Raw genomic sequence first — 15,879 nt, forward strand, 5'->3', positions numbered from 1 at the left:
GAGCCACCACGCCCAGCCAGGTTGCCAGTTTAATTTCCTTATATTGTCACTCTGATCATTTAACTTTCATGCTAAAAACTAATGTCATGCCCTCCCATTTTTATAGCTTGAGGCCCTTCTGAATGGCATTTGAGATACTCCATGCCATCTCTCTAGCCCTGAACTATGATCCCGTACTAGATTGGAAACTCACAGAAGACAGTGACCACTGATGACAATGACAGATAATGACTGACAATGATAGTGGTAACGGTCATGATAGTAGTTATAAATACCAAAGGCTGCCTAAGTGCTAAGAAACTGTGCCAAGTTTTTTTTTTTTTTAAACCTATATTATCTTTAATAAGATCATGTCTGGTTCATTGGTATACTTTTTTTTTTTTTGTCCCCACCTAGCTCTTACCTCAGAAAGATTAGTCGAATGAGTGAAAGATAAACAAGTAGGCCAATGGAGACAGAGTGAGGGTCTTGGTGGGGATAAGTATGTGTAGAATCTGGATTCAGTCTACAGTGAATAGGGTAAAATGGGTCATCTGGATGTGAATTGGCAGACCCCATTTGAAGGAAACAATTTTGATCTGTTACATTTAAAAATATTTATTGACTTCTGTTTGCTACTTTCCTGATTGTATTTAAGGTTAAATGACACCAGCTAGGAAGCTACAGTTTCCTGGAATCTTTCAGATAATTAAGCCTAAGCCTGGGTAAGGGGAGGGCACAGGATAAGACTGAGGAGAGAAGAAGGCACTAGAGAGAGCAACAATCAAAATGATCTTGAGAAACATGCTTTTTGAGAGCACTGGAATGATTTAGGGGTGGGTACAGTGGGAGAGTGAGGTGGGAGAAGAAGAGTGTCTGGTAGGTGTGCCCACTGTCTTCTTGGCTGAGAATGTTTAATTGGAAGAGTGGGCGCTCAGAGCTCCTACAAAGGCAGAGCAAAGCTTCTTAGCTGACATTGTTTGAGAAATTGCTGGCAGGCTCTGGAATGCTTGTTTGGCTTTCTGTGGTGCCTTTGGTGTCCTAGGGTGCAAATAAAGGGGAGAGGCTAGTGTTAAAAACATTTTTAACATTTCTTTTTTTTTTTGGAGACAGAGTCTTGCTCTGTCTTCCAGACTGGAGTGCAGTGGCACGATTTCAGCTCACTGCAACCTCTGCCTCCCGAGTTCAAGTGATTCTCCTGCCTTAGCCTCCCGAGTAGCTGGGACTACAGGTGCCTGCCACCATGGCTGGCTAATTTTTGTATTTCAGTAGAGACAGGGTTTCACCACATTGGCCAGGCTGGTCTGGAACTCCTGACCTCATGTGATCCACCTGCCTCGGCCTCCCAAAGTGCTGGGATTACAGGCATGAGCCACCATGCCTCGCCTTAACATTTAATTTTTTTTGAGACGGAGTCTCAGTCACCCAGGCTGGAGTGCAGTGGTGCGATCTCGGCTCACTGCAACCACTGTCTCCCAGATTCAAGCGATTCTTCTGTCTCAGCCTCCCGAGTAGCTGGAATTACAGGCACCCACCACCATGCCTGGCTAATTTTTGTATTTTAGTAGAGACAGGGTTTCACCATGTTGGCCAGGCTGGTCTTGAACTCCTGACCTCAGGTGATCCGCCCACTTTGGCCTCCGAAAATGCTAGGATTACAGGTGTGAGCCACTGTGCCCAGCCAACATTTAATTTTTATGAGAGTTTTAAAAATTATAAAAATAAGACTCATTCAGTGGAAAAAATTTTTAAAATCCAGTAAAAAGTAAAACGACCCCTCCCACCCCAGCCTCTACAACACATTTTCCAGGGCTAACCACTGTTAATAGTTTGCTACATATTTTTCCATACCTTCTGGTATATAAATACAATGGTTTATTTTAAAAACAAAAATGAGATTATACTATACGTATTGCCTTAGTCTGCACCTTTAAGAAATCTGGCCAGGCATAGTGGCTTATGCCTGTAATCTCAGCACTTTGGGAGGCCGAGGTGGGCAGATCGCTTGAGCCCAGGAGTTAAAGACCAGCCTGAGCAACACGGGGAAACCCTATCTCTACAAAAAATACAAAAATTAGCCGGGCATGGTGGCGTGTACCTGTGGTTCCAGCTGCTGGGGAGGCTGAGGCAGGAGGAACATTTCAGCCCAGGAGGTGAGCTGTGATCATGCCACTGCATTCCAGCCTGGGTGACAGAGCAGGACCTTGTCTCAACCACGCACCCCACCCCCAAAAAAAAACTGAATCTATTATTGCGAAGTATTATATTTCTATAGAAGTTCATAGAAACTTATACATGCAATTAAACAAATAGTTACAAAGCAGATATTCATGAAACTATTACCTAGGCTTAGAAATAGAATATTGTGTCTGGGCACGGTGGCTCACGCTTGTAATCCCAGCAGTAGGGGAGGCTGAGGCAGGCAGATCACCTGAGGTCAGGAGTTCGAGACCAGCCTGACCAACATGGAGAAATCTGTCTTTACTAAAAATACAAAAGTAGCCAGGCGTGGTGGCGCATCCCTGTAATCCCAGCTACTCAGGAGGCTGAGGCAGGAGAATTACTTGAACCCGGGAGGCGGAGGTTGCAGTGAGCCAAGATTGCGCCATTGCACTCCAGCCTGGGCAACAAGAGCAGAGCTCCATCTCAAAAAAAAAAAAAAAAAAAAAAATGAAAGAAATAGAATATTGCCAACAGCACCCCTCCTTTCCTGATCACTGCTTCCTCTCCCCCTCACAGTGATAATCCTGACTTTTATAGTAATTATTTACTTTCTTTTCTTTATTATACCACCTATGTGTATAGATTCCTAAATAATTTAGTTTATTTTTGCTCATTTTTAAACTTTATGTATACATTATGGTCTGAATGTTTATGTGTCTCTCCCCATTTTTTTTTTTTTTTTTTGAGATGGAGTCTCACTCTGTTGTTCAGGCTGGAGTGCAGTGGCATGATCTTGGCTCACTGCAGCCTCTGCCTCCCAGGTTCAAATAATTCTCCTGCCTCAGCCTCCTAAGTAGCTGGGATTACAGATGTGCACCATCATGCCTGGCTAATTTTTTTGTATTTTAAGTAGAGATGGGGTTTCACCATGTTGGCCAGGCTGGTCTCGAACTCCTGACCTCAGGTGATCCCCCTGCCTTGGCCTCCCAAAGTGCTGGAATTATAGGCATGAGTCACTGCACCTGGCCTCACTTTAGTTTTAATTCACATTTTCCTTGTAATAATAAGATTGAGTGCCATTGCATCTGTTTATTAGCTGTTTGGGTTTCATAATCTGTGAAGTGGCTATTCAAGTATTTTTGCCCGTTTATCTGTTGTATTTCCTGCCCTCCTCTCACTGGTCTGTAGGAATTCCTTATATATGTATTCTGAATACTAATCCTTTGAAGGTTGTGTATGTTACATATATCATCTCCTACTTGGCAGCTTGTCATTTTATTCTTTTGATGATCAAAATTTCTTAATCTCAGTGAAGTCAGATTTATTTACTCTTTTACTTTATGGTTTGTGCATTTTGTATTTTGTTTAAGAAAGGCTTTCATACCTCAAGGTTGTGAATATATTCTCCTGTATTTCCTTGTAAATTTGTCTTTCAAATTTAGATCTGTAATCCACCTGAAACTTATGTTAATGAAGGATGTGAAATAGGGGGTCTCTACATCGTTTTTTTTTTCATTAATATATTGTTGATATCTCTCCAGCCAACACATAATGATTTATCTCATTATTATTATTATTATTATATTTATTTTAGAGACAGGATGTTGCTGTGTTGCCCAGGCTGGTCTTGAGCTCCTTGGCTTACTGGATCCTCCTGCCTCAGCCTCCTGAGTAGCTAGGATTGTAGGCCTGAGCCACTGCCCCTGGTTTACCTAATTATTTTTGACAGTAATTAATTTTTCCCAATTTGGCTTTGAAGAAAATTTCCCCCATTTATTTGTCAATACAAATACTGCTATAATTAATATTCTTGTACCTATATCTTTGAGCATCCATGCTAGTATTCTATTGTTGAGATTTCCTAAAGTGAGATTACTAGATTAAAGTTATTATACTCATTTACAATTTTGATACAGCCAAATTTATTTTACTTCCGTCAATAGTGTATAAGGATCCTGATATATCCCATTCTTGATAATATCATAATATCAATCAGTTTAACATTTGCCAATTTAGTTTTTTTGTTTTTTTTTTTTTTTTTGAGACAGAGTCTCACTCTGTCGCCCAGGCTGGAGTGCAGTGGCACGATCTCAACTCTCTGCAACCTCTGCCTCCCAGATTAAAGCAATTCTCGTGCCTCAACCTCCCGAGTAGCTGGGATTACAGGCGTGCACCACTATGCCCAGCTAATTTTTATATTTTTAGTAGAGACGGGGTTTCACCGTGTTGGCCAGGCTGGTCTTGAACTCCTGGCCTCAAACAATCTGCCTGCCTCGGCCTCCCACAGTGCTGGAATTACAGGCATGAGCCACTGTGCCTGGCTGCCAATTTACTTTTTATATGACACTTAAAAACTGGTAGACTAAACTGGGCGTAGTGGTGTGTACCTCTAACCCCAGATCCTTGGGAGGCTGAGGTGGGAGGATCACTTGAGCCCAGGAGTTTGAGACCAAGCTGGACAACATAGCAAGACCCCCTACTCAAAAAACAGAACAAAATAACAAACACAAAACTGCTAGACCAGGGAGGAGTCAAATTCTGTTTGATGCTGACACTGGTGTAATCTTCAGAGATTAATGACCAGGTCTCCAACAGCCCCATCTACCTTCACTTTGGTAAACTGAGGTTTTAAAATCTAAGAATTTGGTTAAACCTTTCCAGTATCAGGAAAATTATATCCTGCTTTTCTTGCTCTTCCTATTTCCCGACAAGTTGACATTGAGTAGAAAGGGCTGAGTTGTGTGCTTATCCTGGTCTTAATTTCACCTCTTTTTTCTATTCTCAACCGTGCTTCATCCCTAGTGATTTCACGGAGTGAGTCTGGTATAAGGAAAATCATCCTTTGGAAACTTACTTGTTTTCTTCACATTGCCCTTGAAATGATCACAGGGGCACTGCTTCTTTGGCAGCCCAGACACTGTCATGAGTTTTCTTCTCGGGGCTCTCAGGAACCAATCTGGAACAACAGCATTGCTGCTTAGATGGGAGAGTTAATACATTTGATAGGAGGGAGTAGGACAGAGCTTTAATCGCCATCTTCTGTGCCTTGCATTTCCACTGCAGTGGGGTGGGAAAAGGGGTCAACAGAGAACAGTGTCCATCCAGCTATTTGAATGCCAGTATTTCTGAGTTGTTTCTCCTGACAACTTTGGGCAAGGTTTGGGCAAGGGTTTGGGCAAGGGTTTGGTGGCAGGTTTGGAGGGTGCATCAGAATGTCATTACTCCAAAGAATGAGGAGTAAGGCTTGGGTGTCTGCTTTCCGGTGGCTGCTTTCCCTTGGGGAAGCCATTTTGCCTCTCTGCTTTCAGTCTTGCCTATGAGTAAAATAAGGCTGAGAATAGGATTCAGGAAGCTTTTGGAAGGCCAGGAAAAAATAAAAAGGCTTTTGGACGGTAGCTCTGGGTTCTTCAGGAAAAGGATAAGGGGCAGGGGGCAGCCTGACATTTGGCTGGCTTTCCCCTAGACCTTGGAGAAGTCCAGTTCTTTCCTGAGAGTCAGGAAGAAAGTGGGCACAGGTGCTGCATGTGGCAGGCTGTGGAGAGGGGAATGGGTGAGGTCAGCTGAGATAACATCTGCGTTGGTCTCAGAGGGGCCCAAGGGAGAGAGCTGGGGTCATGGTGATGCCATCGCTGTTGTTGATGCTGAGTTACTGACCTTTGCACTCACATTCTTGGCCATCTTCCTGGAGCCATCTCCTAGAAGCCTGGCCTCGGTCCCTATGGCCTCTGGCGACCCCTGTCGGAAGGAAACAGGTCACATTCAGACACTGGAAAGAGAACAGAAATGATCTTCCCAGCATTGTGCTACCTAGGTCAGCACAGTTCCATTTTTCCATTTTTACTTCAAGAATCTGGGTTACTTCAAGAGACGAATATTTTATTTTTATTTATATTTTTGAGATAGGGTCTTGCTATGTTGCCTAGGCTGGTCTTGAACTCTTGGGCTCCAGTGATCCTCCTGCCTTGGCCTCCCAAAGTGCTAGGATTATAGGCGTGAGCCACTATGCCCAGCTGAGGGGTATTTTAATCGATAAGGGATTGAGGTTTAAAATCTGGCCTATACATAAGCATATTCAAAAATTTAATGATTAAAAAAATCTGGCCTAGAGAAAAGCTTAGCTGAAGGTAGGTGGAGAAAGAATGGCTTCTAGATGGAAGACAGGATAAAAGGCAGGGGTTTGTCGAAACCTCCTGCTCTCTCCCCATACCTCACATTAAAATCCTCATGACTTAAAAGAGTGAGAGCGAGGAGGAGATTATTCCTTAAATCAAGATTTTCCCTTGACCTCCAAGTTGCTGGGTTTTTTGTTTGTTTGTTTTTTGAGACAGGGTCTCACTCTGTCATCCAGGCTGGAGTATAGTGGTGCAATCACGGCTCACTGCAGCCTTGACCTCCTGGGTTTGGTTGGTCCTCCCATCTCGGCCTCCTGGGTAGCTGAGGCTTCAGGCATGCACCACCACTCCTGGCTAGTTTTTTGTAGTTTTTGTAAAGATAGGGTTTCGCCAAGTTGCCCAAGTTGGTATGGAGCTCATGGGCGTAAGCGATCTGCCCGTCTTGGCCTCCCAAAGTGCTGTGATTATAGGCATGAGCCACCACACCCACCCCAAACCCCAAGTAGCTGTATTTGAATCCAAAATCCCAGTTCAACTATTAAACGATGGTATTTACCTTTGTTCCTCTGGAACAAATACATTCTTCTTTTGGCCTCTATCCGAGCCTGTTTTATTTTCTGATTCTGTCTTATCTCCATTTTTTGATACTTAAAATATTCCTATGACAGGCTGGGCACAGTGGCTCATGCCTGGAATCCCAGCACTTTGGGAGGCCGAGGCAGGCGGATCATGAGGTCAGGAGATCAAGACCATCCTGGCTAACATGGTGAAACCCCATCTCTACTAAAACTACAAAAAATTAGGTGGGCGTGTTGGCGGGCGCCTGTAGTCCCAGCTACTCGGGAGGCTGAGGCAGGAGAATCTCTTGAACCCAGGAGGCGGAAGTTGCAGTGAGCTGAGATCGCACCACTGTACTCCAGCCTGTGCGACAGAGCGAGACTCGGCACCCCCCCAAAAAAAAAAATTCCTAAGACAATCAAGGATGATGGATTATAGACTTGAGATTCTCAAGTAAGAACTTGGCTCAGATGATACTTCCTTTGTGGTAGTTTCTGATATTTCCTTTCAGAATGAATTATACCTTCATATGGTTCCCACTGTTGTTGAATGCAGTTGTTATTGCACTGTAATGTTGTTGTTTGAAATCTTTTATGGACTGGATTGTGTCTCCCAAAATTCACATGTTGAATCCATAACCCCCAGTACCTCAGAATGACTGTATATGGAGATAGGACCTCTAAAGGGGTGATTAAAATCAGGCTGTTATGGTGGGCCCTATGCCAGTCTGGCTGGTGTCCTTATAAGAAAAGGAGATTTGGGCTGGGTGCGGTGGCTCATGCCTATAATCTCAGCACTTTGGGAGGCCGAAGTGGGTGGATCACAGTGTCAGGAGTTTGAGACCAGCCTGGCCAACATAGTGAAACGCTGTCTTTACTAAAAGCACAAAAATGAGCCGGGCATGGTGGCGCACGCCTATAGTCCCAGCTACTTGGGAGACTGAGGCAGGAGAATTGCTTGAACCCGGAAGGCAAAGGTTGCAGTGAGCTGAGATCGTACCATTGCACTCCAGCTGGGCAACAAAGCAAGACTTTGTCTAAAAAAAAAAAAAAAAAAAAAAAAAAAAAAAGTAGGGGGGATCCTAGAGAGCTCTTTCATTCTCTTTCCACCTCTTGAAGATAAGAGGAGAAGTCCACTGTCTGCAACCTGGAAGAGGACCCTTGCCAGAACCCAGCTGTGCTGGCACCCGGATTTCATATATCCAGCCTGCAGAACTGTGAGGAATAAATTTCTCTTGTTTATGCCACCCGGTCTGTGTTATTGTGTTATGGCAGTCCTAGCAAACTAAAATAAAATCTTTCTCCTTCACTAGACTCTGAACCATTGGTTCCGTAGTCATTCAGCTATGTGGTTCCTGACACATGGTAGGCATTTGGTAAATGTTTGTTCAACACGTGGATGGATAAATTGTTTGGAGAGGACCCTTAGAGATCATATGGTTCAATTCAGGCCTCCTACTTCCCAGACTTCTGCCACACAGATGGAGGGGGTTGCGTCATTTCCCCAAGGGCTGCTTTTCCAATGTTCTCATGTGCTGTTTTGAGTGTTATCAAAGTAATTTAAGCAGGCATAGCCCCTGCCATCTAAACTTTTCTAACATTTTTACTCTTGCCTGACCTCTACTCCTAGTTCCAGAGAAAAACCACAGAATATTAGACCCTGAAGGAAATCCTAGAGATTATTTAATTGAATTCCTTAATTCTGAAGTTTTTTTTTTTTTTAGTCTAAATGTAATTTAACTGTTGGAGAAAATTTTGAAAGTACAAACAGGGAAATTATTATTCTTACTGACTGTTGGTATTTTGGCATATTTGTTACTTACATAGGCTTTTTATTAATATAGTGATAACCATAACATGTAAACACATTCTCTTTTTAGGCATGTTGCTGTGTCATCTTCATAACACATTTTTAATGAATGCATAGTACTCTCAATAATTATGTGTTCCAAATTATTTAACTGCTTTCCCATTGCTGAATATTTAGAAAGTTTTATTTTTTAGATGTTGGTAAATTTCTTTGTTCTTGTAACTGTTTTCCAAATTTTAGATTATTTTCTTGGGAGAGAGTTCCCAAAGTGGAATTACTGGGTCAAAAGTTAAGAATTGCTTTCAGAAGAGCTGTACTAATGTTTAATTTTTTTAAATTTAATTATTTATTTATTTTTTTTGAGACGGAGTCTTGCTCTGTCGCCCAGGCTGGAGTGCAGTGTTGTGATCTTGGCTCACTGCAACCTCTACCTCCCGGGTTCAAGCGATTCTCCTTCCTCAGCCTCCCAAGTAGCTGGGATTACAGGCACCCACCACTATGCCTGGCTAATTTTTGTATTTTTAGTAGAGGCAGGTTTTACCATGTTGGTCAGGCTGGTATTGAACTCTTAACCTCAAGTGATCCGCTCCCCTCGGCCTCCCAAAGTGTTGGGATTGCAGGCATGAGACACTATGCCTGGCCACTTTATACTTTTTCTCTAAACAAATTTATTTTGCAAAACATCCTCATCCTATGCAATATTATCTGTGAAATTACAGGTTTGATGTATGCTTAGTTTTTTTCCTAACATGCATTAAAATATGTAAGTATTAAAGTAAAAAGAAGCTTATTTACCTTCCACCTAAAATCAGTTTTGGGAACCACTGATACAGTGGCATAAGCATGCACTTTATATCCACATGGGCCTGGGGTCAGCTACTGGCTCTGTCACTTAACTGTGTCGACTTGGACAAGTCACTTGGCTTCTATGATCCTTGATTCCCTGATTTGTGAAAGGAGGATGGTAAAATCCTCCTTGCAGAGTTGTTGGGAATAAGTGAGCTGCTGTGGGAGCCCAGTGCCCAGGCGAGTGTTGAGTACATGATGGTTATCATCGTGGTTATTGCGGTGGAATTCTGGTTATTTTCCAAAGAGAGCATCTATGCTGGAATATTGGGCTTGTGGCTTTCTGCTTATGTGGATGTGTAAAGAAGTTACTTCCACTAGTTAGGATTTGTGGTGCATCTGTCATTATTTTCATTTCCCAGATCCACTACATATTTGCTTTGTGATTTTGGACAAAGTTGTGTAACTTTTCTGTGCCTCATTTTCCTAATTTGTAAGATGTGGTTAATAATAGTACAGTAGTCCTCTCTTATCCACAGGGGATGCATTCCAAGACCCCCAAGATACTTCAAGTCTCAGATAGTACCAAACCCTATATATATATATTTTTTCTACACATATACACTTATGATAAAGTCTAATTTATGAATTAGGCACAGTAAGAGATTAACAATAACTAATAAGATAGAACAATTTTAAAAATATACTGTAATAGGCCGGGTGTGGGGGCTCACACCTATAATCCCAGCACTTTGGGAGGCCGAGGCAGGCGGATCACGAGGTCAGGAGATCGAGACCATCCTGGCTAACATGGTGAAACCCCATCTCTACTAAAAATACAAAAAATTAGCCGGGTGTGGTGGCGCATGCCTTTAGTCCCAGCTACTCGGGAGGCTGAGGCAGGAGAATGGCGTGAACCCAGGAGGCAGAGCTTGCAGTGAGCCGAGATCGCACCACTGCACTCCAGTCTGGGCGACAAGAGACTCCATCTCAAAAAAAAAAAAAAAAAAAAAAAATATATATATATATATATATACACACACACACACACACACACACGTATATATACTGTAATAAAAATGATGTGAATGTGGTTTCTGTCTCTCTTTCTTTCTCAAGATAACAATATTTTTGGACCACTGTTGGCGGGTAACTGAAACTGCAATTAAGTGGGACTACTCTACACGAGTGTGCGTGTGTGTTATTTCCCAGCTCTGACCACTAGAGGGCCTAGGAGCACCAGCACCTACTAGCAATGGGCCTATCAGTCAGTGCCCATGGTCTGTAAATATCATTCTCCCATGAAAGGAACTAGGGCTTCCAGGAAAAATAGCTGATCCAGGGCTGGGGCAGAAAAACAAAAGAGGAGCCCGAAGCTTCTTGTGGTGTCAGAAAGTAAAGAACTGCTCAAAAAATGATGGAGATGTGTCTAAAGGTCACAGAAGCCAACTAGAAGGAGCTCCCAATGGCCAATTTTGGGACAATATGAGCAACATAATAAATAATGATAGCAATGGATTCCAACCCATAAATACTCATGAGTCCATGCTGATATAAATAAATAACTGAACAAATAAATAAATAAGGAAGAAGAGGCTAGGCATGGTGGCTCACACCTGTAATCCCAGCACTTTGGGAGGCCGAAGTGGGGGGATCACTTGAGGCCAGGTATTAGAGACCAGCCTGGCTAACATGACAAAACCCCGTCTTTACTAAAAATACAAAAATTAGCCGGGTATGGTGGTGTGTGCCTGTAGTCCCAGCTACTCAGGAGGCTGAGGTGGGAGGATCGCTTGAGCCCAGAAGGTGGAGGTGGCAGTGAGCCAAGATCACACCTCTGCACTCCAGCCTAGGCAACAGAGCGAGACTCTATCTCAAAAAAAAAAAAAAAAGAAAAAGAAAAATAAATAACTCTTTCTTATGGCAGAATTCCGATTAAATAAATGTAGAAGGAACGATGGAAGTAGAAAATCACTATTTGGCCAACACCACAATAGTAATTCTTCATAGGAAACAATCATCCATAGATTCTAAAAGTTAATGTTAAAAGTATGATGATGCTGTAACTGGTGAATAACAAGAAAAAAAAGTATGATGGGAAGAAACAGGCTATTTACATATTTCCAAAGTGTCTCTCCACAAGATACTTATTAATTACAATGAGATGAATAGTAACTTTACAGTAGAGAAACCTGGCAGACACCACCTGAACCAAGTGCTTAAAGTGAACTTCATCAGTAATGAGAGATATCGACATCCTGGGGCTCTTTCTGGGATGTCCAGAGAAGGATACATCACTTCTGAAGTATTCTTGCCCAAAATGCGTAGCCGGAAATATCAGACAAACCCATATTCAGGGGGCATTCTACAAAACAACTGGCTAGAACTCTTCAAAAGTGTCAAGGTCCCGAAAGAGAGGGAGAGACTGAGAAACTCTCCCAGATTGGAGGAGACCTAGGAGATCTGACATTTTATTCAGTGGGATCCCAGATTGGAGTCTGGAGCAGAAAAAGGACATGAGTGGGATGATTAGCAAGATTTGAACATTTGTAGATTAGTTAATATTATGGTATCAATGCTAATCTCCTGGTTTTGATAATCGTATTATGGTTACATAAGATATTGTTTGAAAACAATTGGATGAAGGCTGTACTGGAACTCTATTTTTACAGTATTTTTCAAAGTCTGAAAAATGAAAAGTAAGAAAAAGTAAGAAATGCATTAGATTTGTGAGGACAAATGAGATAATAAGTGTGAAGTGCTTAGAACGATGCTTGTGATATAGGAGTTCTTAATGTGTCTGGTATTATAAGTAATTTTATAATTAATATTACAATTAATGAATAATCCGTTATTATAAGTAATTTATTTCCTAATGACCTCATATATTCTCACTTATTTCTATTTCCCTTAACCCTGTGAAAAGCATACTGAGCATGTATGTGATTAAGAGATAAAATAAGATTAGACTTTATTCTGAGATTTATTTTGGGGATGGAGGAGCTATTATTTCCTTTAGCGACTAAGTAGCTCAGACTCAGGCCAGCATTGCAAAACTTTGCTTGGCTAGGAAGCAAGACTTGAGCCCCGCCGCCACCCACCCGACGTCGTTTGTGATGGCGCCCCCTGGTGGCGCAGGGAGCTTTCCCCAGTTCCTTACCCTCGTGCTTTAGGAGCGACTTAGAAATTTTACTCAGTCCATTTATTAAACCCTTTCTAGGTCACGCTGCGGATCATTTAATCTTCACAAGTGTATGTGACAAGTGGTATTTTCTTCATTTTAAGATGATAAAACTGAAACTCAAAAAAGTGAGGCGACTTGTCTAGGGTTGCAAAGTGTGTGGCAGAGCCAGCATCTAGGTCCCCCTGACTTCCAAGCTGAGTGTAAAGGTCTAGGTGAGTCTAAAAGTGTGGCCATGCAGAGAACTATTGGTGTAGAGCAGTGGTTGTTGACCGAGGGTGGTTCCCCCTCCGGGGACATTTGGCAATGTCTAGAGATATTTTTGGCTTCCATAACAGGGGTTTGGATGAGGGAGAGGGAAGGCTGCTATTGGCATGTAGTGGAGAGAGGCCACGCGGATGCTGCTGAACATCTCACAATGCACAGAACAGCCCCCACCTCAAGGAACTGTTCAGCCCAAATGTCAGTAGAGCTGCTATGAAGCCCTGGTTTGATTTAGCAACCTGAGGATGCATTCTTGCAGTTAGCTAATGTTTGCTGAGTACTAAGCTGGATAGCGTGAGGGATATGGAAACTGTACCAGTCTATGCCATCAAGTAGTTTGCAGCCTAGAAGGACAGGGGGTGGAGGCAGGAAAGGCACATGAAGGCCCTCAATATAAGGCAGCAGATGATAAGTGCAAGAAGAGAGTGTCCAGCAGGGCTAAGCCGGCTCTCAGGAGGGAGACCACATGTCTGGCTGTGGGAGGAACTGAAGGAAGCTGTGGGAAGGTGGTTTTGAGCTGGGTGTGTGAGCAAAGTTGAGCTGGTGGAAAAACACAATACCTGTTCAGGGAAGGGCAAACAGGTTAGTTTGGGTGGAGAAATAGTATTTTTTAGTGAGTAGAGAGAGGTACACTGGAAAGGCAGGTTGGGGCTAGAGCTTTGAATCCAGGCAGAGGACTCTAGCCTGGGTGTCTCTCATAGTGATGGAAAAGTCTTCCCTTTCGGAATAGTGGTCTAGGCCCTAGGGCTATGGGGCTTAACAGCTTCCGGAACACTCTCTCTACAAAGGAGGGGATGTTGGAAATTGGGGTGGAGAAGGGAGAATACCTCCTGATTTTAGGACCAAGTTGATGCTGAGTATGTAACAAAGCCATTTCACCTCAAAGTGGCCTTTGGGGAGATGGTGCTCACAAGCGGAAATATACATGGGGATCAGGTCTCTTCTGCGTGGTTGCTCTGTGAAGGGCTGGCCTACTTTATAGTGAAAGCTGGAGCAGATTTGGAACCCCTAAGCTAAGTAAGGTTGGCTTCCCAAAATGTGAGCTGTTACAGCAGGGCTTGCTATGGATAAAACTTCACATATGGACACTACCTGGTGACAGACTTTTTCTAGTTTATTATGTTACCAGCAAATAGCATTAAGACATGTTGGTGGCATTCTGGTGCACTGTAAAGAATATAAGCAAGGACTTCCTGATCTTCTATAAAGGTACCATTGCTTTCAACACCCTCCCACCACCATCATTAAGTTTAGCCATGAGAATTATGTTACTCTTTTGGAAAAGTGTTGGGGGAGAAGGCATGGGAGCAAATCTTTGTTGAGCTAGTATATACATACATACGTACGTGTGTGTGTGAGGGGGATCAGCTACAATTGCAGATATTTTCTTTTCTTTCTTCTTTTTTTTTTTTTTTTTTTGAGACAAGAGTCTCACTCTGTCACCCAGGCTGGAGTACAGTGGTGCCATCTCGGCTCACTGCGGCCTCCGCCTCCCGGGTTCCAGCAATTCTCCGTCCTCAGCCTCCTGAGTAGCTGGGACTACAGGTGTGTGCCACCAGGCCTGGCTAATTTTTTGTATTTTTAGTAGAGATGGGGTTTCCACGTGTTAGCCAGGATGGTCTCGATCTCCTGACCTTGTAATCTGCCCTGCCTCGGCCTCCCAAAGTGCTGGGATTACAGGTGTGAGTCACCGCACCCGGCCAGTTGCAGATATTTTCACATACAAAATCTCGTTTAACTCTCTCAACATCGTTTGGGTGTAAGTACAGTTTGCTGTTTTTGGTAAAGGAGGAAACTGGCATCGAGAAAGGCTCACTTGCCCCAATCCCCCATAGCTAAGAGAAGCTGCATTTTGATGTGTCTGTGGCCTATTTTGCCACATTTCCTCCCCCCGTTTTCTCCTTCATAGAGTCTTGTTTACCTGGATTCAGGCTGCTAGAGACCGTGGGCATCAGCATTAGTGGCAGCAACAGGAGGAGGGAAGAGATTAGAACTTTCATTGCAACTGTCGGTGCAGCTGTAAGTTGCTTGAAGAGTGTAATGGAAGGTTCCCTGTTGGAGGCTCCTGATTGCTGGGGATGACTCAGGTCAGGGTACTCAGCCTGGCGGTCTATGATTTAGTCCCAGGCCAGCGTTCCCATTTGAGGGTGAGAACAGGTGAGGTGACGCTGTCTTGCTGTTAGGTAACAGATTAGACCATGTGCTTTATGGGAATCTGGGAGGTGAAACTGGTCAAACAAAAGAAATTCAGCATTCTTAAGAACAAAAGAAGGTGACTGATAACTTGGCAGCCGTGCCAGTTCTCTCCTGTACTCTTTCCCGCCTCCTCACACCCCAATGCCTCATGATTTCTTCCTCAAATCTTTTTTTTCTCGCTTGGATTTCCTTATACCTTTCAATGACCCTCTCTATCTGAATATTTGGCAGGAAAGCGGGTATAAGTGTTGGTGGAGGAGATGTTGACAAGGTCTGTTTCCCCTCTGTGCTCCTGCTCCCATCCTTGGCAAAATATCGGCAATAGTAGTGTTGTTGCCTGGGAAGTTGCCCTGTCCTCTCTCTGTTCACAATTCCCTCCAATTCTGCAGCCACGTAAGGTGGCAGCAGAGCAGGATCCAGGCACAAGAGGCAGCTCCCCTGCCCAGAACACCGCCCCTGGAGCAGTGGGTGACACCAGGCCTCCTTGTGTGTCCATCGGGAAGGTGGCCATGGCTTAGTTGTTCTGGTCTAAAGGGGAGGGAACTGGGATGGGGGAAGAGACCCCCAGAGCTGCAGGTCTCAGAGGGTTTGAGAAACAGGAGCCACAGGAGGGAAGGAGCCCTGAAGTGTGTTTGCCTAGCTGCTGGGGCGCCTGGCTCCAGCACTTGTTTGGAAATGGCCCAGGGCAAAAGAAGAAAGGTAATAATACTTGAAGTTAACATTAGGGGCATAGAATATCAGCACTCACTAAACTTGACATTCATTTGAGACTTTAGGAAGTGTACTCAAAGGGAGAGGAGAGGCTGGACTTGAATGCTGGGTGATACTCAT

The 15,879-nt window shown here is 43.5% G+C and overlaps 1 protein-coding gene across 1 annotated transcript; it reads right to left on the bottom strand.

Annotated features, from left to right (window-relative positions):
• Positions 1-583: 583 nt before the first annotated feature.
• CXCL17 (C-X-C motif chemokine ligand 17) lies at positions 584-15,068 on the bottom strand. The gene is made up of 4 exons (XM_003280967.3): positions 14,774-15,068; positions 5,797-5,877; positions 4,997-5,098; positions 584-1,020 (listed from the first exon to the last, which is right to left on the bottom strand). Exons 1-4 carry the CDS (start codon positions 14,850-14,852, stop codon positions 923-925), a joined length of 360 nt encoding a protein of 119 aa, XP_003281015.1. The 5' UTR covers positions 14,853-15,068; the 3' UTR covers positions 584-922.
• Between the last annotated feature and the right edge of the window lie 811 nt (positions 15,069-15,879).

Source organism: Nomascus leucogenys, chromosome 17 (genome assembly GCF_006542625.1).
Source record: "Nomascus leucogenys isolate Asia chromosome 17, Asia_NLE_v1, whole genome shotgun sequence".
NCBI classification, from domain to species: Eukaryota; Metazoa; Chordata; class Mammalia; order Primates; family Hylobatidae; genus Nomascus; species Nomascus leucogenys.